General features: G+C 38.8%; 1 protein-coding gene across 1 annotated transcript in view; it reads right to left on the bottom strand.

Annotated features, from left to right (window-relative positions):
* Prkd3 (protein kinase D3) overlaps positions 1-17879 on the bottom strand; it is a 70463-nt gene that overhangs the window by 18272 nt on the left and 34312 nt on the right. The window contains exons 4-11 of the mRNA XM_021634344.2: positions 16136-16267; positions 14369-14526; positions 9320-9512; positions 8631-8708; positions 6201-6384; positions 5146-5269; positions 1812-1889; positions 99-375 (exon numbers count right to left, since the gene is read on the bottom strand). Of these exons, the coding sequence (XP_021490019.1) occupies positions 99-375; positions 1812-1889; positions 5146-5269; positions 6201-6384; positions 8631-8708; positions 9320-9512; positions 14369-14526; positions 16136-16267 (1224 nt within the window). The remainder of the gene's footprint in view (positions 1-98; positions 376-1811; positions 1890-5145; positions 5270-6200; positions 6385-8630; positions 8709-9319; positions 9513-14368; positions 14527-16135; positions 16268-17879) is intronic.

Raw genomic sequence — 17879 nt, 5'->3', positions numbered from 1 at the left:
AAAAATGCAAATTATAAAGAATAAAAAAAAAGCACACCACACAAGTGTATGTACAAATGCTTAAAACAAAGAAAAGCCACCAATGTGCTTCCACTTACTGTGGTCTTTTCCTTGACCTGGAGAAGTGCAAACACTTGCTTGAGGAGTAACCGGCATGAGGGCCTGGCGAATTGCTTTTTCCCAGCTCTGCGCTACATCAAGTCCGACTCCAGTGGCAGCGAGAACAGGATTATTAGAGCTGCCTCCATTGTTCTCACCAACAAAGTATACCATGGTATCAGTGATGATTTCAAAACAGTGTGGGTTACTGCCTTGTGAAATGCTGGTGAAATCTTGCGGTGAAGATATGCGCAGAATTTCTGAAAGTGGAATTTCCTGCAGTAAAAAAGTTGAACAATGAAAAACTATTAATGCATTTGTTTTTATTTTTAAATACAACAAAGAACCAAAGATAAGCATTTTATGAAAGCCACTAAGACTAACCCAGTATAGAGCATATGGATTAGACAGCCAAGTATTATGGGATGTCTGTATCACGTGATTTCACTGTCCATCAATGCCCAAGGCAGCTCACAGACTCAGGGCATGGGAGATGTGTCAAGTGCTCACTCTGCCAGCATGAGGCCCTGTCACCTCCCCAGAGCTGGAGGGCAGCAGGGGACAGAGGGACCTCAGAGAGCTCAATGGCCAGTGAGTCAATCCAAACACTCATCCAGGCTGAGGGAAAGAGCCTAGCTTAAAAAATAATGGAGGGGCTGGAGAGACGCCCAGTGCTTACAAGAACTTTCTACTCTTGTAGAGGACCTGGGTTCAGTTCCCAGCACTAACATGGCAGCTCAGAACTGCCTGTAATTCTAGTTCTAGGGGACCCAATACCCTCTTCTGGCCACCGTGGGCACCAGGCATACACACAAATGCATACTTATACATTTAGGCAAAGCACTCGTACACATAAAAAACAAATAAAAATAAAAAACCTTACATGCCAAAAAAAGTTAAACAATAATAAAGGAAGATATCTGGTATACATCTGGTATGTATCTGCACATGCTCTGTGTGTGCACAGATGCATGTGCGCAGGCGCGTGCACACATACACGCTGAAATAATGGAACAATTTGAGGCGATAGCAGACCATTAAGATGCAAGCAGAAAAGCATTTAGGAGGGTAGTTAGCCTCCATATCCAACACTTGTCAACCTCAATTGGTCAGTACCACTCAGCAGCTGTGTCTCCAGTGACTGTTCTGCAAGTGACACCCTTAAACTGAGCAAGCAAAAATAATGGCAGAGAGGCTGGAGAGATGGCTCTGCTCTTCCAAAAGACCTGCGCTCAATTCCCAGCACCCACACGGCAGCTCACAACTGTCTCTAATTCCACGTCCAGAGGATCCCACACCTTTACAGACACACATGCTGGCAGAGTACCAATATGCATAAAACAAAAATAAATAAATAATTGAAAAACAATGGCAGAAAAAGAATCCTGAGCCAGTAAGGTTGCATAAGCATTCTTTGTAGTCTACATTGGCCAAATTATTGTATTTAAGGTTTAGTCCAAATATTAGGTCAGAAACATAGAAAAGTCATCTTTTTTTTTTTTGGTGTGTGTGGTGTTTATTTATGTGTGTATGTGAAATGGAAGTAGAGAGCAGCTGCTTCAACAAAGACCTAACAATGACCTCTGAAAACTATATTGAGTAGTTATAATAAGTACATTCACATAAAAATGAAGTTAAACACATAAAATTTTACAGAAACTAGAAAATACAATATTATGGTATTTTAATCTTATAATATGCAAAATCCTTACCTTATAATATTTTGACCCAGATTCATTTTGAAACAATGTAAGACATTTGCTGTCAAGTCTCCAATAATGCCTCTTTCTCTATTAAAAACAGAAGTCAGAAAATGTGGTTCAGAAATTATCTCTTCCAAAATACTTGAACTTTTCCTTTAATATCCCTTCCTCTATTTTGAGCAGGTTTAAACATTTCAAGATATAAAAAGGAAGTCTAGTGAAAAGCATCACTCTCACAGTGATTCATATCCCATTCTATACTTAATCCAAGCATGCTGTTAGGTTTTAGTGGATTCTTCCATAGAAATGTATGTATGGACATAAATACCTAGGTATTATCCACATGCATAGATTTATGTAATTTATTTATATGCTAAATTTCTAGGCGCTGTCAAGAGACAAGCACCAGGAGGCAAGGGGTTCTCAGGTCCCAACCCTCTCTGCTCGCCCTGCTCCTGGTGCCTGCAGGTCAGGGCTTCCTGGACGCAGAGCCATACACCTACACTGCTGTAGTTTCTCTAGTCCAGGAGCTGACAGACCTAGGCTGCGCTCAAGCTACGTCAGAGGGGTTATGTCGTGGACAGCAGTCAGTGGAGACATACGTAACTGGTCAGTGTGATGAGAATCAAAGACTCAGTGCTCAGTCCTAAATGGGACATTGGTATTTATCCCATCGCCACCAGGGCTTAGGCAACGTCACACAGAAGGCAGAAAGAGCCAGAGGATGGGGAGGGGAGCTGTGAAATGCCATCTTTATTCCTGACATGGCATTGTATCATACTCACAGCAACTGTGGTTACCTACGCAAGACCCATACAAGATCAAGCCAGACAAAATCCTGGCATGTGTGGAGCAGATGATCTTCAGCTCTCACCACTTAATGAGGGCCCATTAACAGTGGATCCTTGTAGGGGAGGGACCATCATCTGCTTTCTGAAGATGTGGTCACTGATGGCTTACATCCTCCAGGGACTGGCCAAATAGCCAGGTATTTATGTGTAGTACTCATTAACTTGATTTAGTGGTTATCACACATACACATGAAGTTGAAAGGATGATGTAAGTGTTGGGGGGACACGGGAAGAAATGGAGTAGATACGATATTTCACTGTATACATATATGCAATTCTCAAAAATATATAAACAATTTAAAAAGATATATAAAGACTGTTTTGGTAGTGCAATAAAAGATTTGACCTAATTTATAGTTCTATCTACAACACAGGGATGACTGTTTAGACCAGTGGTTAGCAACCTTTCTAAAGATGTGACCTGTATTACATGTTCTGGTGACCCCTAATCATAAAATAATTTTTGTTAATGCTTCATAATTATAATTTTGCTACTGCTATGAATCATAATGTAAATCTATGTTTTCCGATATTCTTAGGTGACCTGTGTGAGAAAGGGTCATTTGATCTCCAAAAGGGTCATGATTCACAGGTTAACTACTGATTTAGACCCTTTCTAAACTTTTTGATTTTAATGTACCAAAAAGAAACAAAACAAATAAACACCTGTTAGTCAGTGCAAGTAAAAGGTGATAATTCTTTTATTATAAACCAAACCACACTTTATGAATAAGAATAATTTTATTTCCTTTTCTGTGATATGTTTTCATATTAATTTGCTTTTTTTATTATGTTGTCTTTTTTTTTCTTATTCATTTGTTGGCTTTATTCACATATTCTGGATTAGTGCTTAATTAAAATGTAAGTTGAAATACATATTTCCAGTTTGTCATTTGTCTTGTTTTTGGGTTTGCCAAACACAGAATTTCTTTCATGAGATTGGTTCATTGATTTCCCCTCCCTAACATGCAGTCTTTATAAAATAACTGTTCCATTGTTCCTTCTACTGGTTTAACTTGAAACTGCTTAAGTCTCTGATTCATTTAGTTTTGTTACATGTGAAATGTGATTTGTGTATAGTCTTTTTTTTTTTTTTCCAAAATGGCTACATGGTTAGCCAAATACTACTTATTGAATTATCCATCATGAGACACATCATTAAATTCTCAAATGTGTGTATATTTAAGTTCCAGGTGAAAGGACATGGATTATAAACAAATGAAAAAATATACAGCTGTAATTTGTACCACTGTCGCCATATAACTTTACTGAAACCAGCTAAATATATTAACACTTCATATGTTTTTAAATATTTTTATTCTTTGAGCATTTTATAGATGCAAACAATGTATTTTGATCATTTTACCCCATTCCTACCCCTAACTCTGCCCCAATCTTATTCCCATCCAAAATTTTTCCCTTTAAAAAATAACCCAGAGTCCAATTTGCCACCCATAAATTCCAGAGTATGGGCCCATGGGTGCACGGTTGACTAGGAAGAAGATGAAATTTCTCTTCCCGGAAGCCCTCGGCTAGGACAGGGCTTCTGAGCCCTCCCCGCTGCAGTGTGACAGGCTTGACCCTGTGCAGGTGGCTATAGCTGCGGAGTCCACGAGTGCAGCAGTCTTGTCCTGTGCAAAAGACACTTCCACTTTCGTCCTCCCCACCTCAGGCTCTTAGTCTTTGTGCCCACCTTTCGCAATGATCCCTGAGCCTTGGGGAGAGGAGGTATGATATGGGCTGTCTCATTTGCAGCTGCACACTCCACAGAAACTTACTCTGTACTAACCATTTGTGAATTTGTGTTAACTGCCATCCTCTGCACAAAGAAAGTTCTCTGAGGAGGTCTGAACACTGCAGCAATCTAACTTCATATTATTCTTAAAGGGCTTACTAGAAAATATTCAGCAAATTTTAACAGCTACTGATACTTACTGACTGCTTATTCTATGCTAAACATTGCCCTAAGTTGTTATAGACATTAGCTCATTTGGCTGTATGAGAAAGTTACTACTTTACAGACAAAGAAATTGAGGCATAAAAAAAAAATAAGTAACTGTGCCTTGTCTAGTTTTAGAAACAGATTTGTGGGGGCCTAGCTGTGAAGCCAGTATTCTCGGCTACTCTACTATGCTGGGTCTTCCTCTGCTGTCCTATTATAACCTTATAACTCCTCCTCTTTGTTACACTGATCCAAAGAGAATATGGCCAGCTACACTGCTTATACACATCAAACAACTGTTTCCTACCATACTAAAGATGACTATTCATATGCAACTCTAATTCTTTCCATCTTTAGCGAGTCATGTTTTCAGTCATTACTCCAATGATCCTTTTCAATCTTGACTATGAGTTTACACTAACGTTCACCCCTTGCGGTAGTGTATACGATGTCTTAATATATACTTCATCCTTGTCTTAATTTATCAAGTGCACACAGTAGAGAGCATCATCAGTTTTGCTAGCGTATGCAGACGGATGTGCTTACTGACCAGGTTATCCCTGCTGGTGTAGTGGACCATCCACCCTTCCTTCACCATTGTGCTGCTCTTCCTCTTTGTGTGCTTGATGGACTGCACAACCCTCATCAATGGGATATTATTGCTTGTGGATGGACTAAAAAATATTTAAAATTTATCATCAATATTTTCAATATCTTCTTTAAAAAGAATCACACATATAATAGCCTCAATAAGTTAAAAAATAACTGAGCTAGTATTTTTCAAAATATCACAAGAAGACAATGACTTAAAAAGAAATTAGTCCTGTTATACTGATACACGGTTAACTTCTCAGACTACTAAAATTCTGTAAGTAATCCTGTTTGTTGTGACTTTCTCTGGAAGGACATGGACACACACAAGAGGGCAGGAAGGAAGGGGGGGATGATGGGTGGAGCAGAAGGGATCTTCCAGCCAGATGATTTGGAGCCTGGGAAGTCATTTGGGTTTGCTGTTGAGGAATGTTCTTGCCCTAGGCAGAAGAATAAATTCATAATAAGGCAAAATGTGTTTACTCAACTTCACATGGCTCAAATTTCAAAATCAGTCGATCATATGAGAGAAAAATACTGTTAAGGGAAATGACTTTTAGGTATTAAGAAAATTAAACACTGTAATAAGTAAAATCAGGTTATATTACAGCTGGAGAAAATGTGCACCTTGGCGTGTGTGTATGGAAACATCTCAGGAGGGTATTCCTCACTGCTGATTCTGCCACCTGGTAACCTGTATGTGTGCAGAAACCGGTTGCTTCAATTAATGGTTTAATGATGGTACCTTGAGGTAGAGCTGCTCCAAAGCGAGATATGTTACCCAGACTCTATTTTAATAAAGTTCTTCTCTTTTTAAGACAGTAAGATTCTCATACTTTCTACTTTGAATAGATAGCAAAGGTAACAGAATTTATTTTAGAAATATTGTGGTACATGCAATAATTAGCCACAATTTAATTAGATTTTAATTTAATGTAATTTCATTAAAGAAATGTCACCTTCCCTAAACAGAGACCTGCCCTGCCCTTGCCTTTGGCAGCAGCTTCATGATACCTGATTGTCTTAACAGTCTCCTCATCCCGCTCCACATCAAGATCAGTGGGGTCCAGGAAGAACATTTTGTCTTCTGGTGCAGATGGCTCCTCTGAGTCATCCAAGCCCCGACTGCCATCGCTGTTCATATCATTACTGTCAATATCCATTGGTATATCTGTATCATTTCCCAGACTGGAAGGCTCTAGGAAAGTTTTAAAAGAATTACAGTTTAATATTAATAGACTATCAATACATCTAATCAGATCAGTCTTAAAATTAACTAGAAAACAGTTTTAAAACTTGAGAAAAATATCCCTAAGATTCAAGGTAGGGGAGTCTTTGCTTGTTTCTTACTTTTTTGTGTATGCTGGGGATCAAATCCAGGGCCTTGCAAATTCTAGGCAATTGATCTACCACTGAGAAAGTATATGTAAAAAAACACCAGATAAGGGAGTTATATTCAGAATATTTAAAGATAGTCTACAATTCAATAATAAAAAATAGTTACTTAAATACTGATGGGCTCTACATCAGTGCAATGGATTTGGAAGTCTGGCAGGTCTTTGAAATGTTAAACACAGTGTTACCAAGTTGCTCAGCCACCTACTCTCCCAGGTGTCTAGCCAAGTGAAATGAAAACATATGCCCACAGAGAAGTAATACAAACTGTGCATAGCAACACTATTCCTAACAGCCCCAAAGCAGACACCTCAAACACCTGCTGATGATCACATCTACAAAATACAATAGTTTCTCTGAGAGTGGCTATCATTTGCCTATAAGAAGAACTAAATACCAGCAAAGGTTACAATATGTACGATCTCTAACAATACTATGCTAAGTAAAAATAAATAGCCACTAGCCTACATATTTATTGTATAACTAACTGTATTTATATGCAATTTCTAAAATAGACAAACATACAAGCAGAAAGTTGTCTATTGGCTTCCAGAGGCTATTAAGAGAAGGAACAGTAAGATGGGACTATTAATTATATAATTTTGAGGAGAAATGTAAATTCCTAACATTAGAGTAATGGCCACATAACTTTGTGAATATATCAAATGCGTAGATTATAAAACAAATGAACTGGAGCTTGGAAAGCTGCTAAAAAATATAGCATCAAGTCATTATGTCCTCTATAGATGAAAAAAAGATTAGTATGTCTAATTATCACAAAAACAAAGCATTTGAACAGGCCATGTGGTGGGGTGGAGTGGGTACATAGATACCACCAAACACTTGAAAGATGTTCAACCTCACGAGCCACCAGAGAAATGCACATCAAAATGAACATACAGTACTTCATAGCCATCCGTTGAAAGGTAGAAAGGCACAAAAATACAAATGTGTAAACTATAAAGCTATATAGACTTTAGGCATATGGGAAAACCAATCATACTCTACTAATGATGTTAACTAGCGATGGTGCAACGACAGGTTTACCCCAAATCTGTGTATTAAATCTGCCTCTAAGGTAATGGTATTTGGAGATAGGGCCTTTGGAGGTGATCAGGTGTAAAGGCTCTGTCCTATGATTTGCATTAGTGCTCCAAGGAGCTTATCCTACATTCCAGCATGCTACCATGTAGCCAAATGGTGTCTTACATGAACCAGAAGGTAAGATGTTCACCACATTCAGAATCTGCTGGCACCCTGGACTTCTTAGCCTTCAGAACTATAGGAAATAAGTTTCTGTTGTTTATAAACTAGAACACCTATGGTTATTTAATATCAGCCTAAACAGACCGAAGACAACTGAGAACCATGGAAAAATATGTAGAACATGTTAATTAAATTCTCAAGGAGTTTTAAAATTTTCAATCCTTATTCTATTCCTAAAAAAATTAGTTACATTTACTTTCATCAGTCATATAAAGTGTTAAGGAAAAATTATGTTGGAAGCTTTGAGCTTGTGCTCTTTATTCCTTCCAAAAAATAAGTAATGGCTCTACTAGTATTATTTTGGAAGAAGAGAGTGATAGATTACTTGAGAGAAAAAGACTTAGACTAATGAGCCAAACATGGCTCAAATTCTAGCTCTGCCACTTCTTGGCCCTAATTCTAAGGCAAATTGTTTAATGTATCTGTGTCTTAGATATTTACTGTAATTACCTCAGAGGGTTGTCCTTACATGTAAGTCAATAAATAAAGAGTAAAGATGACAGGCAGATGTTAAAAGTGCATCTGGAAGTCGGCATGCAGCAGCAATGGATACTGGAGGCCAGGGTAAACAGGCGGCTAAGGGAAAGATGGAAGGCACTAGCTACTAATGTGCTGTGTCACTGATCTCTGATTTCTGCTTAGTTCTGAAGTCAGAAGAAAACCTTAACAAAGGCAGTAAAACAAAATACACAAACAATCTTACCCAGACAGTACACAGAGTCAGGACCTGTGTACTGTCTTTTCTGATCTTTTATAACAGTTAAGAAAAATGTATCATTTTACCTCCATTGAAGGTAACCTCGCCAAGGCAGTCTCTTGGTACTTTGGATGCGCAGCGTTTATGGCAGTTGAATTTGCAATCTATAATAAAAATATTCAGCTTATTATTTAAACAGATAAAAGCAGATACAATTATACTTCCTTTTAATCACTTGAAAACAATATCTTCCTCTAAGAACTCTAGTATTGGCTGACAGTCTGGCCTCAACTTCTGATGGCATTTAATGTTTTTTTCAACCTTTCAGTCACTTAACCCAACCAGGGATCAGCCTCTTCATCTGTGTAATGAAGTTAATGCCATTTGTATGATGCAAACATGCTGGCTGCTCCTCTTCTCTTCCTCTTACTTCATGCACAATCTAATGGCATGCACAGATTTTCTACTTATCATCCCATGTGGTCTTATACTTAATTTAAATGAGAATGACTACCATTATTTCTTATATAGCTGCTCTGATTATTTCTTTTTAAGGGTATAAAACACTGGAGATAATTTGTCACAAATATATATGTGTATGTGTGTATATAAATATACATACACACAAACACACATAGATACATACATTCCCTTTCTTTTTTAAACTTACTACAAAAAAATTTTATAATGAATAGTTCTGAAACTTAGATATTTTAAACTTGTATTTATTATGAAGAATACACATGAACTGTACCAGGAATGTAACCAGTCCTACCTTTACACTGCATTCCTTGGCGAAAGAGGCCTTTCAGAAGCCGCTTGCAGTACTGACAGATTGTTGGACGACCATAAGAGTGGACAGCAAATGTGTGTGGAACTTTGACCCTGCACATGACCATCTTCTCCATCCAGATCGGACGGCCACTCCAGGACGGAATTCTCTTACTTGGCTCTTGGTGAGTGTGTGACTAAAACATCAGTAATTTATGTCAGTGTGAGTTAGTATTAAAAACAAACTGTTGGGAGCAAAGCATAAGCACAAGTTACTTATCTGGAAGGCTAAAAACAACATTTAAAAAATGTGAACCTCACCAGTTTCCTTTGGCCTTAATTTACCACATTTGCATGAGGGAAGTACAGATTTTTGAAGAACCGGAGAAATTCCTAATACAAGTACAAAGGATGAAGAATCATTTCCAAGAGTAGAGAAACCATCAGCAGGTTTCAGTTTTTAGCATCGCTGAAAAGAACTATAGTTAAGATAGTGGCAATGTAGGCTCCAGATGCTGCACAAAACTACTCATTTGACTTAACAGTGGGCAACTCACTTGGTAGTCCAGCCATTTGGTTTATCTCTCTACACTTAAGAAAGAAAAAAGAGAAAGGTCCTTGACAAAGATCGTAGCTGGTGTTGAGAAAACAGAATAAAAATGTTGAACAAGGTCAAATACTATTTGATGATGTAGTACCTGTCCCATTTGCAGAGAAGCTCCCTATAGACTTGAACAATTTCCCACCTTAGTGAGTTGGGCTAAAGTTTGCTCTATACTGGAACCTACTGACTGACTTGCTGCTTAGGGAGAGATTGTCGCCAATGGCACTTTTTAGAGTTTCCTTTACTATGGGGCTCACTTTACCACCACCAAAAGCAGGTTCCTCAACCAATCTAATAGCTTTCTATCTTTTCCATCCCCCGATCTCTCTACACACACACGAGATACACACACACACACGCTGATTAGTATTTGCCAGGCACATATGGCATTTTACAATAAAACCAAAGCCTGCCAATGAATTTGTAACAAACGTTAATGCCCATCCAAAGCTGACCAAGCAGTTAATCACAGGAAAGCAATGAACTGAGGAGTCACTATCACTGCTCACAGTGTACTACTGAATACAGCCTGAAACAACACTTAGCTTCAAAATTTCCCAACAATACTAGAACATATTTATAAAAATTTGAATTAAATGGTGAAAGACAAAAAAACTAAAACGCCAAACTAAATATCATTAGTGATAGTAATTAGATTTTAAGCCGTTCCTCAATACTGCAAATATTTTCTAGGTTTTTTTCCCCTTCAAGTGAAACTAAAAAAATAAATAAGGAACAATTAAAATATTTATGTAGCTTAAAAGATACGTAGATTTTGTAACTACAGCTCTTTCTAAAAAAAGGGAATAATCAAATAATCAAACAAATCATAGGCCAGTTCCGTGCAGCACATGCCATTCACGGACTATACATCCACTGATTATTATATGCTTGGTACTATGTCATGTATTTGGAGCACAAAACGATGTAATCACAATCACATTTTTTTTAAACAAATAAGATTTCTTTTGTAATTTCTTTTTAAAGATTTCTTTTTATTATTTATATAGCATTCTGCCTGTATGTGTGCCTATATACCAGAAAAGGGCACCATATGTGAGCAAACATATGGTTGCTGGGAATTGAACTCAGGACCTTTGGAAGAACAGCCAGTGCTCTTAACTTCTGAGCCATCTTTGCAGCTCCCACAATCACATTCTTAAGCACAAAGGCTGAACAACTCCTCCAGATGACTGAAAAGCTTAAAGTCCTTGTGTCCTCACTGTAAGAAATGGCGATCTGAGCTTGTTTAGAATGTGCCAGTCTACTTTGCATCTACCTCCTGCTCCTGCAGCTATTTTTGGTCTGTCTCAAGTTCAAATCCCACACGGCACAGTAAGACTGATTCCGCTTATTAGTCATCAAATATATAGGACACTTGGCAAAAGAAGAGATTTTTCTAACAGGACTTGTAATTTGCCACTGGCTGGTTAGTGCCTTTGCTCAGGTCCTGCTGATACCAGGGCTTTAGGGACACAATAAAGTGCACATGTGCCAGGAACTCTGTGGGTCTGTGGCTGTAGCAGTCACAGATTTATCTAAATTATATCCCCACCTAAACATAAAAGTGGGCTCAGAGATTAAAATCAGTGGTTAGGTCTTCTGCACTGAGCCCCAAAAATTCCTAACATTTTTTTCCTACCTCAGTATGGTCTGACTCACATTGATCAATATGATCCCTTCAGTCAAAGTGACTGCCTCTGTCGGTGAGGAAGGCAGGCAGTTCAGGAGCAGTTGAAGGCAGGAGGATGTCAGTAGACTTAGCAAGAGAACTTGGTTAAAATGGGACCACTGACATTAACACAACAAGAATTGAATGAAGTTCTGGCCTTCTTTTAAAGTCTTCTATTTGCAAATTAGCATTAGCCTTAATTGCTTTTCCCTATTACTGTGTAGCCAGAAATTTTCTAAAAGTAATATATTTCCACAGCTTAGTACTAAATAAGCTAATATTTGCCAGTCAATTCCTCACAAAAACTTTGCAACATCATTTCCAATTATCAAATACACGCACACGCACACACACGAGAAAATAAAAGCACTTGTATGGCCATCCACCCATTCACTCTGCATATTTAGTCTGCACTGGGGAACCAGTGAGAGAAGTACCACCACTTTGGTGCACCTGCTCATCCCCGACCTTTTCTTTCTCATGTCATTCTGTTCTGATCTGTTCCCTCAGAAATACACTGAGAGGAATACTTACCCATTTCACCCTCAAATAGCCAGTGCTGAGTTATGAATCTCAAGCCTTACTGCTTTCATTCTAACCAAATTCAGTAAAACTTCTGTTCTTTTACCTCTTTATGCTGTCTTTTATGATAGAAAGCCTGGTACTGCAGGTAAAGGCAATCTCAGAGTTATGTTGAAAGGTTTTGTTTCCAATATACCTGTTTCCAAACTCATTTCCTTATTCATTGAGGTTTTATATCCTGTCATCCACCCATCCATAGAAACTTATTCCTCATTTCCGTTAAGGAAACTGGGATGATGGTGTGCCTCTGATGACTGTAATGAGGGTTATTTGAATAAAGGTGCTCTAAGCAACAAGGGAGCTGAAGAGGCTTTTGACTAGCCGTGGTTCAGCTTCAGGGCACCTCCTAAATGCTCCTTCCTACAGTCTCCACCAACAGAGGTTGGTCTTCTATTGGAGAAGTTTCAGGAAGGTCACATATGTGGGAAAGGAAGAAGGGATACCTGCTTCATGAGCTAATCAGCTAGGATCAACAGGACAACAAATGTTATAGCCAGAGCACTGTCATACTCAGAACAACAAGTGTATTTTTTAGTATATTGGATATAGTAATAAATCTAGTGATGATTTAAAGTGTGCAAGAGGATGTATGTTGGTTATATGCAAATATTGTGCCAATGTCGATAAAGAAGTTGAACACTAGTGGATTTCGTTATCGCAGGTCCTAAAACCAATACCCTGGGAATGTTACAGGATGGTTATTCTTTTCCCTTTTCTCTGTCTATCTGCTTTCCTCTAAGCCAGTACAATCAACAATGAATAGCTGCTACCATAGCATCATCTGTGGGGTTCTTAAAGAAATATAGTTCTTATTCTCAGATAGGTTCCCTGTATGGTTCGGTGTAGAAGACATACTAATTTTTTACCCACTCTTCTCCCAAGGCCTTTCATGTCTCTGTACAGCTTCTCATTCTTAGTCTCTATACCATGTACATTTCTCTTCTACTTTATTTTTTCAGGTGTTTGTTGTTGCTGAGGAAGGATTTCCCTGCCCTAGAACTCATGGTCCTCACTTTCTTCCTCTACTTCAACAATCTCTTCGTGTAGCTAAGCAGGGTATAAACATGACAGTTCTTAGAAGAGAAGTATTTAAAATTTTACTTTGATTCTCAGTTTGTAAAGATTTTGTTAGACAGTTGTCCACAGCCTTGTACTGTACTGGTTGGTGTATAGAAGTCCTGAATGTACTAATATATAAAAGACAACGAAAGGCAGTGGAAATGCCTTTTATGATGATAGAAATAGCCTTGTACATGCAGAAAAAGGCAATTTTAGAGTTACATTTAAAGTTTTGTTCCCAATATGCCTGTTTCTAAGCTTAGTTCCTTATTCAGTGAAGCTTTAGGTCTTGGCTTTTGTTTATTATTGGTCTAGGTAAGTACTTCCTTAGACCACTGCCACGTGGGCCAGCAACTCTGACCTGAGTGGGAAAGACATGCTGTGAGTGTGGACAGCATCACTCAACAGGCTGCAGGTACAGATGCAACACAGAACAGAAGCAATGCACATTTCACATGTTATGCTAATCTTTGGGGCAGAGGTAGTTCCTCCTGCCATCACTGTGCATGTCAGACTCCACACACATCAGCCTGTGAAGGGAGACTTGTACCAGCAACTCTCCAGTGGATTTCAAGTCAGCAGTCCCTCATTTTCTGAGGTTTCCAGTTCCTAAGTGGCTATTAGTTTCTCTGCTCTCCTGGTCTATAGATGACCTTGTTGGGACTGAGAATCTGATCATCTAAGGATGTCATAAATCTTGTCATTTAAACACACACACACACACACACACACACACACACACACACACACACACGCACACACGCACGCATGCACACTCTGTACAGGTTTTGTTTCGATGGAGATCATTAACATAGTTACCTAGTGGAGAAAAACATAATCAGAGCTGTGTAGGAAACCAGACCTTATGGTTACATGTAAGATTAAGTAAAATATGGAGACTGGGTGCCAACATAATGAGGAGGTTCCCACAGTGCTCTAAATTATAATGCAATCCCAAAGGGCACAAAGTTCAATCTATTGCTATTGGTAAGCTTTGTCATCTTTACTACATTGAACGTGCCTTTAGTGTCAGAACATTACTATACTCTGTTATTATCTGTTCTAGGATGCCATATGTCTTGCAAGATCACTAGGAATAACTAGTAAAATACCTTCGATGACCTGAGAATACATACCTCTTCGCTGAGAAGGGGCACACATTCAGGCTGCAAGGGTCTCGGCACTGAGAGGCCAGGTCCTGGCAGAGAAACATTTGACAGACGTCTCTTTCTTACTCCACTACAGTTATTTGGAATCTTGAAGGCACATCGCTTATGATAATTTAATCCACATCCTAAATGAAATTTAAGAGTAAAATATAAAAATTTAAAATGTAACACATAAAAACTAGTTCTTTATTTAATTTCTTTTCTGTGGCAACAATACCAACCTTAATTAAGAAGTCACACACAGACTATGTGGAATGTAACATATCAAGAATAGAAAACGTGTAGACAAGTTTACTTAGAAAAATTAAGCAGAGAATGTTGGCTTATAATGGCTAAGACAACCACCTAGAAGTTTGTTGGGAAGACACATTACTAGACTCATCCCCTAATCTACAGACTGAGAAATTCTGAGGGCCGAGCACAGCAAAGCACGCTCTGTGATACTTGGCAAAAGTTTAAGAGCTACTGGCTTCAAGCACTCACAGTGGCACACTGTGGCCTGTGCCAACAAACCTTCAATGACGAGAAACTTACACAGAACTCAAATCTCAGTGTTCATGAATATAAAACAATAATAAATAACAATATAGAGTATTAGTGTTAATAATTATAATGTGCATAATGCTGTAACACAAAAGTCACATGTGTGTCATCCTTGTGCTGGCACTACGGTATCAAGATGGAGACTAGTAGTCAACCTCAGCTATCATTACTCACGAGATATCCACCTTGTTTGGAGGGCAGCGTCCCTCACTGGGGTCTGAAACTGTAAGAAAGCCCTAGGGATTCTCGTTTCCAAAATCCCCAAACACATTACCACATCCACCTTTTCACTTGGGTCCTGAGGACTGAACTCAGATCCTTATGTTTATGTGGTTCCGACTGAGTGTTCCGATTAGGACAGCTCCCTTTTCTATAAATATGTTTTATTGGAACACAGTCTGCTGTTTATTTAAGTATTACCTACGGATAATCGTTTAGTTTTTTTTAAACTTATTTTTAAAATTTTCTGTGTATGAATGTTTTGTCTTCATGTATGCATATGTAGCACGCACATGCCTGGTGCCCTTGGGCATGAGATCCTCAGGAACTGGAGTTACGTATGGCTTACAGCACTGTGCATGTGCTGGGAACTGAACCCAGGTCCTCTGAAAGAGCAGCAAGTGCTCTCAGCTGATGAGATTCCTCTCTGGTTCCTATGCTTAGCTTTATATTACAACAGCAGAGCTTAGACACAAGAGAGAGCACATAGTCTGAAAAAAAAAAAACTAAATAAAGTACTTCCTTACTGTTACTTTACAAATAAAGTTAACTGGCTCTCCACAGTAAAAGACTGCTTCTTCATCAGATTTATGCACCATGGCTTACTCCCTAGCAATTCTAACTTTCAACAATTTGTCCAAATTTACCATTGTACAGAAAAAACTAAAAATAGAATAGAAATCTATAATAAGTGCCTGTTATTAAGCCACTGTTTTGTGTCAAATATTTTATTCATGTTACCTGATTTAACCATTTATGAAGCTTTCACAGAGAAGCCAGCGCCCAGAAATGTTGATTAAGTTGCCTATGCAAAGGAACCAGTAGGTGGAGGCAGAGGGAAGGCCAGAGCCCCTATCTTCATAATCAAAATCCTATCAAGACACCCACTATGATCTTTGTCTTTCACTGATAACGCAAAAGACAAGCATAAAACCCTCTTTTAAATTAATACGCAAATTTGAAAACACTTACCTTCACATTTTAATCCTTGACGTACCAATCCCCAGAGCATTTCACCACAATAATCACAAAAAGTAGGTGCTTTATAAGAATGTACATAGAGAGCATGAGGGCGAATCTGGAAGTCTTCTACTGTGGCCAAAGCTTTAAAAAAATAAATAAAATAAAAACAAAACCAAAGTATTAAACTATATTTTATAATTGCAAATAAGCTAGGAATGGTCACCATATTTATCTATTTAAAAACACAAAACTTATCTGAAAGGTTCATCTAACCACAAAATACATTATTTTTAGCATTTAAAACTGATTTAAAATGTTTTCTTACATGTATTGGTTGTATGTGTACACATGCGTTAAGGGAGCAGTAAGTACCACGGCATGTGTGAAGGTCAGAGGACTACCTATGGGCATGAGTTCTCTCCTCTTACCATGTGTGTCCCAGGGGTCAAAAGCAGGTCATAAGATTTGATGGCAGAGGCCTTCCTCTGCTGAGCTATCTTTCTGGCCCAATACTATGATTTTTAAAAATTAATTAATTTATTTATTCACTTTACATCCTGGTCATAGCCCCACCCCATCTCTCCTCCCTCCTTTATTCCCTGCCCCCATTCCTCAGACGTGTGGAGCCCCAACCCATCCACCCCAGCTCATCAAGTCACATGAGGACTGAGTTCTTCTTCCCCTGTGGCCTGGTAAGACAGTTAAGTCTTCATCAGGGGGACATGATCAAAAAGCAGACAACAGAGTCCATGTCAGAGACAGCCTCCACTCTCCACTAGTTAGGAGTAACTAGTGGACCTACATGAAGAAGCCTGAGCTGCCCACTGGCTACATATATGTAGAAGACCTAGGTCCAGTCCATGCATTGTCCTTGGTTGGTGCTTCAGACGCCCCAAGTATACTACAATGCAGACTTTAAGAAGATAAGTAACAAGGAAAACTCAAGGGAGGATGCTTAAATCTCACTCAGAAGGGGAAATAGAATAGACAGAGGAAGTGGTTGAAAAGGAGGGAACAAGGAAGGAAAGGTATTGCAGAGAGAAATAAGGGTGGAGATCAGACTTCGGGAGAGTAGGGGCGGGAGGACAGAAAGCCTGCAGAGAAATTGTGACAAGAGGGGGACCTAAATCAGAATAGGCCTCTGGGAGGATATTAGGGGGACTCTAGCTGAGACTCCCAGTAGCAGGGGCCATGGACACTGAAATGGATACCCTGTAACTAGACAAGATTCCTAGTGGAGTGAGAACACTAACCCATCCACAAAAACTTTGATCCAAAACTTACCCTGCCCACATGACCTGCAGGGACAAAGAACAAACAGCAGAGATTGAGGGAATGCCCAACCAATGCCTAGTCCAACCTGAGACCCACCCCATGGAAGAGATCCAACCCTATTAATGACACTATTAATGATATTCTGCTATGCCTGCAAACAGGAGCTATTAGAGTTGTCACCTGAGAGGCTCCACCCAGCAATGGTTCAAAATAGACTGAGACTCATGATTTTTTTTTTTAAAGCAGTTCTTTTAGAAGTCCAACAGCTTTAAATGAGGTAAGCTCCAAATAAGCCAAGTTGGAACTTTATAGGCTAGGTATTCCAAAAGCACTGTCACATAATGACAAGATGGCAAAAAGCTATTACATCTTCTTTACCCCATTAAAAACTGTTTAGCTTAGGATACATGGAGAAAAGAAAACACTGAAGCAAAATATAAAAATAGAAGAGCTATAGAACTTAAGCTCATTGTTTCTG

The sequence above is a fragment of the Meriones unguiculatus genome, chromosome 1 (genome assembly GCF_030254825.1).
Source record: "Meriones unguiculatus strain TT.TT164.6M chromosome 1, Bangor_MerUng_6.1, whole genome shotgun sequence".
NCBI lineage: Eukaryota > Metazoa > Chordata > Mammalia > Rodentia > Muridae > Meriones > Meriones unguiculatus.
This window is presented reverse-complemented; position numbering and strand designations above follow the sequence as displayed.